General features: G+C 41.5%; 1 protein-coding gene across 1 annotated transcript; it reads left to right on the top strand.

Moving 5' to 3' along the window:
- Positions 1–1402: 1402 nt before the first annotated feature.
- Positions 1403–3015, top strand: LOC104943488 (leucine-rich repeat transmembrane neuronal protein 4-like). The gene has a single exon (XM_010768924.1). The coding sequence runs from the start codon at positions 1439–1441 to the stop codon at positions 2963–2965; it is 1527 nt and encodes a 508-aa protein (XP_010767226.1). The 5' UTR covers positions 1403–1438; the 3' UTR covers positions 2966–3015.
- The last annotated feature ends 2481 nt before the right edge of the window (positions 3016–5496 follow it).

A 5496-nucleotide genomic window follows, 5' to 3' on the forward strand; every position in this document is an offset into this window, starting at 1 on the left:
GTGCCCTCATTGGTCATGTGCACCTTCGTGTGTGTTGGAGGAGGGGCTCTGTAAGGAAGTAGCAGATTTATTCCGGCTGTGTATTTTCAAATTCTAGCGCACTCGAGCTGGTTTCTCCAAAATTACCTACCCCACCTTTAAGAGAAGTAAACTCATCTAACGTAAAACTAAACATCGACATAATTTAACTGAATTGACTAAACTGACTTTAAACACAGTCACCAAACAACTGAAGCGACATAATAACATGTTTACTGATGGAACAGGCCAAACAAGGGCTAACAACAACAAAAAACACTACCAACTAAATTACAAATAAATACAAATACAACAAGAACTCTTAGTTTGTTTATGGTGCTTTTGTTTTTGTTTGATAGCTTACCCATTTATACTGATTAAGTCCTATTAAATAAACTAGAATTGCCAAACTAGAAATCACGATCCCCCCCATAATGTGGCCCCACTTGGTACATCCTGAATAGCCACTTCCTGTATTTAACAGCTCCTAGAGGGCACATGTGTTGCCAAAGCCTGCCAATATGTCCCTTCTGCAGCAGCAACAAAAAGCAGCACCATAACTCAAATAAATAGGAATTAGAAGAACATGAGGTTAACTTATTTTAGGAGGCCAAACTAATATTTGACTATAGAGAAGTAAATACATAATTTGTGCAATGATCTAGCATATAGCAGCACTTATTTCTGATTGACTTGACTTCCAAAGTTTGATATTTGGTGACATTTATTTCAAGCTTTTTTTTATAGATTTTGGCAAAGGGGTTAGTGCCATTTTAATGTAGATCCACAGAAATTAATCAATACACTGAGTAAAACCTTTTTTGCAGCAACAGCAGCACTGCAGCAGTATTGTTTCTTGATAATAAAACATCCCATCTAATTGAAGAAGCAAATACAATGTCTGACTTTAAGCTATTGTTTGTATATTGATCTTGTTTTTTCTATAACATTGTGATTTTTAACATAATGGAGGTCGAGGCTCCAAATAAGGCCAGCTGTTTTTTTGTCTCTTCCTGCACTGCTTATCATTTGTTATTTGTTATGTTTCTGTATTTTCAAATTGTGCGAACCAATAAATTACAAAAACAAAATGTTTGCCTCGGGATACTTATTCAGAAGTTAGCAGCAAAAACTGACAAGATTGCTGAGCCTTGTCTTTTTATTGGGCAACAAGTCATGTCTGAGTGGGTTTAAATATACAGTATATCCTGATTTTATCTCAGGTGTTGGACAACATTTTTTTCAAATGGAAAAATGGAAAACTACTCAGTGTGTGGCAAGCATTTGTCTACCAAAGGGAAACTATAAAGGTTTTTTTTGTTGTTCAAATCACATGTGCTGAACTTTTTCTCCTCTCCCCCTTTCTCTCATTTCTACAGGCTCTGCTCTGCGGCGTCGCTGGCTAGTGGTCCAACTCCTGATGCAGGTGTGGCTGGCGGCAAATCCATCTTTGAGCGAGCGCCAATGCCCCAAGAGCTGTCGCTGTGATGGGAAAATTGTCTACTGTGAGTCAAGCGCCTTTCGAGATGTCCCGAAGAACCTCTCTGGAGGCTGTGAAGGCCTGTCTTTACGGTACAACAGCCTCGTCAGTCTTCGAGCAGGCCAGTTTGTAGGCCTCAACCACCTCATCTGGCTCTACTTGGACCACAATTACATTGCCACTGTGGATGTAATGGCCTTTCAGGGGGTCCGCAGGCTCAAGGAGCTGATCCTGAGTTCCAACAAGATCACGTCCCTCCACAACACCACATTCCACCCTGTCCCTAATTTGCGAAATCTGGACCTGTCGTATAACAAACTGCAAGCCTTGCAGCCTGGGCAGTTCCAGGGCCTACGGAAGCTTCTCAGCCTACACATACGGTCAAATTCCCTGAAAACCGTTCCAATGCGTCTTTTCCAAGATTGCAGAAATCTTGAGTTTCTGGATCTGGGATACAACCGCTTGCGCAGTATCACCCGGAATGCATTTTCAGGCCTAGTGAAGCTCACTGAGCTGCATCTGGAGCATAATCAGTTCTCAAAGATCAATTTCTCACACTTCCCTCGCCTCTACAATCTGCGGGCGCTTTACCTGCAGTGGAATCGCATTCGCTCAATGAGCCAGGGCCTGACCTGGACTTGGGCCTCCATCCAGAAACTGGATCTGTCTGGAAATGATTTGATGGAAGTTGATGCTGTGGTTTACCAATGCCTACCCAACCTGCAGACCCTCAATCTGGACTCCAACAAGCTGACCAACATCTCCCAGGAGGTGGCTGATGCCTGGATCTCTCTGACAACGATTAGCCTAGCTGGGAATGTATGGGACTGTGGCCCTGCGATCTGTCCTCTGGTGTCATGGCTGAGGAATTTCAAAGGTGCAAAGGAGACCACGATGATCTGCGCCTCCCCCAAGAAAGCCCAGGGTGAGAAAGTGATGGACGCTGTCGAAGCTTTTGGTGTTTGTCAATCGAACCAACCGGCAACGCTCACTGTGAGTATTCCTCCATCCCCGTCCAGCATCCCTGTGCAGACTGAACGCCGCCCAGCTATTCTGGCTTTTCCCACTAGTCCTGGAAAGAGAGGAGAGGGGTCTATCAGAGGCCCCACATTGTCAGCCGTTACACCCCCTGTGGCACCTCCGCCAGAACAAGACATGGAACCCGTGTCCTTCCATAAGATTGTGGCTGGAAGCGTCGCCCTTTTTCTATCGGTTGCCATGATCCTGTTGGTTATCTACGTGTCTTGGAAGCGCTATCCCAGTAGCGTCAAGCAGCTGCAGGAGCATTCGGCAGCAGCCCGCAAACGTCGCAAGAAAGCCAGAGAGACGGAGCGCACCCTGAGCTCTCCACTGCAGGAGTACTATGTGGACTACAAGCCCACCAATTCTGAGGCCATGGACGTGCTCGTGAACGGGACCGGACCCTGCACCTACACCATCTCAGGCTCCCGAGAATGCGAGGTATGACCCACACCACCGCCACTCCTCCTAAAGCAAACTATGTCCACAGCTCGGCGACCAGAGGTAATTATTTACTCTCTGCTTTGATAGAAGATAAATCCGCCACTTGATTACTCAGCCTAACGCAGCAGGTTTGGTGAACACTGTGTACACACGGATTATTTAGGCGAGTGATTTTAGCATTACTTTGTGTATAGTGGAACGTCTCTCGCTTTCAGACGGGTGTTTGTATATTCGCTTAAACCTTAATCTCTGTTGAGATGCAAATGTTTGTTTTGCTGCAAAATTGTACAGACATACAGATAAATGAGGTAGATTACGGTTTCTATTTTGCATAATCTTGAGCCTAAACTATGCTGTTTGTGATAAGACCTTTGTGGTTATTTAGGTACTTGCTTGCCTTTTTTGCTTGGGTATAACAGGCTCTGTGTGTTTGCTCTACTGCTGTGCAGTGTTTGGGTAGTACTGTGAAGGGAAAAAAGCTGAATTGTGGGAAGATCTTTTTTTGGACACTTGATGTGAATACTAAAAGAGACTTGTCACTGAATAGAGTTTCCCCTGAGCTGATGACTTCGCACATTTCTTGACACAGCAATGACTCAAAATAGTCGGGGAAACACTCATACACCCCCAGCTGCGCATCCTTTCTGATGTTTTCTTTTCATTTTCACACTGACTTGCTCACCAGCGTAATTGATCGGTCACACACAAACTGAAATGCATACTTTCACCGGTCATCCACAATGTATTTCATATAGGAATAGAAAAAAGCACATTTTGTGATATAATAACATCTGCACACTCTCTGAAAGAAGAAGTGTTTGATAGTCCCGAAAGGAGTGGGAATCCTTTGAAATGTTTTGTACACTGACAAGTGAATTTCTTCAAAACAGTATTTACAGACTACAGCAATGTGGGAATACTACTTTTTCCTTTTTGCTTTCAGCCACACTCTTGTGTGCCTGAAAACCGTGAATACGGATACCGTTACACCCCTAGTACCTGACATAATGAACCGATCTTTGTTAAACCTTTTAATCTACTACTGAGGATTGACAGGTTTTTTGAAGCCACAGCTACGCAATCTTTCTGTGGAAATATATTTATTATAACTTATTGACTGGCCCAGTTGTAAGAGGGGGTTCAAAAAGGGCTAAGCTAACTTGGAGTTCTTCCAATTTCTTTCCCATTAATTGTGGTGTTTGTTTGACAGTATTTTCTTGTCCACTGCAAGGATCTAAGGTCAGGTGGTCTTGTATCCTGGACACACTGTCAAGGCCCCAGAATTAAATGTCTAATTTGTGGTACTTGGCTATATAAATAAAATGTGATTTAATTCAATTTTGATAATCAGTTATCCCACCATTTAAAGCCGTAACCGCAGACATATCTTTGTAAAGCTTTCTATACATTATCCCATTACCAGCCTATTCATATTTGTTGTAATTCCTAGATTTTATCTGCAAAACTATAGTATACATTTGGCAAATGAATATAAATGTAAAGGTTTAGACAGGAAGAAGAGAGGAGGGCTTGATCCTCTTCTTTCTTTTCCATTTCTGATACTAGGTCTGGCTGTCGTGAAGGGCAGGAATAATATGTAATACTTGCAGATTGCTTACACCATGTATACTGTTAAAGAACCACAGATTACAGCTGCCATTTTGTTTTCATTTGACTTGACCTCCTAACTTTGCATTCCACCTTTCAGCCTACAGTCCTATTCATTTATTTTAAACTTGATTGAAATTGAAGTAGGATGGGTGGAAGGGTTGCAGCAGTTGAGTCTGAGCAGCTGTACTTCATTTTAAATAATGCCAAGGAGCCTGAATGATGTGCTTTGCATCATTTTGACAAATCTTTTGTGGCGTTGACTGAGGAGTTATCATGTTATGTATACAGCCAAACATGGAGCACAGCAAACAATGTGCGCAGAATGCATAAGGCTAGACATGATTGGCTAATATAGTATATGCCACACAAGAACATCACAAATACACCTCAAAATATAAGACATTGACTTTTAAATGTTGTAAAAATAAGCTTTTCAGAAATATTATTTATTTAGGGCTGGTTTGTATTTTTCATAAGCTTGATGTTATTGAGGCCACCCCCTCTAATTCAAATCATAAGCTATTTATTTGCAAGCATGCAAGAGAAAGCTGCTTACAGAACTATATAGGAAAAATACTTGATGTGGAAATAAATATTACCTTAATGAAGAGCATATAATACAGTTAGTTCACAATATCAAACATTACAAAAATAAATATCCATTGAATTTTTATAGCATTTTACTGATGGATGTGGTAATTATTATTGGAAAGGAATTGTAAAAAATATGTTTGAATGACAACAAGGTGTCTTTAAAAACATAATATCATAATGTTACCACGGTGAAGCAGTGCTTAAAGTTATATAATATTTGACAAACAATGGAAGGCTATTGCACTTTGGATCAGGAGGAATTGGCAGCCACTGGGAGGAGGGGATACTGTCAAATTAGGTGACTGCAAATATATTTAAAAAATGCATTG

The sequence above is a fragment of the Notothenia coriiceps genome, unplaced genomic scaffold (assembly GCF_000735185.1).
Source record: "Notothenia coriiceps isolate Sejong01 unplaced genomic scaffold, NC01 NC01_scaffold00006108, whole genome shotgun sequence".
Taxonomy (NCBI): Eukaryota; Metazoa; Chordata; class Actinopteri; order Perciformes; family Nototheniidae; genus Notothenia; species Notothenia coriiceps.

Coding starts and splice junctions, on each gene's coding strand:
- LOC104943488 (XM_010768924.1), top strand. CDS start 1,439: ATGCAGGTGTGGCTGGCGGCAAATCCATCTTTGAGCGAGCGCCAATGC.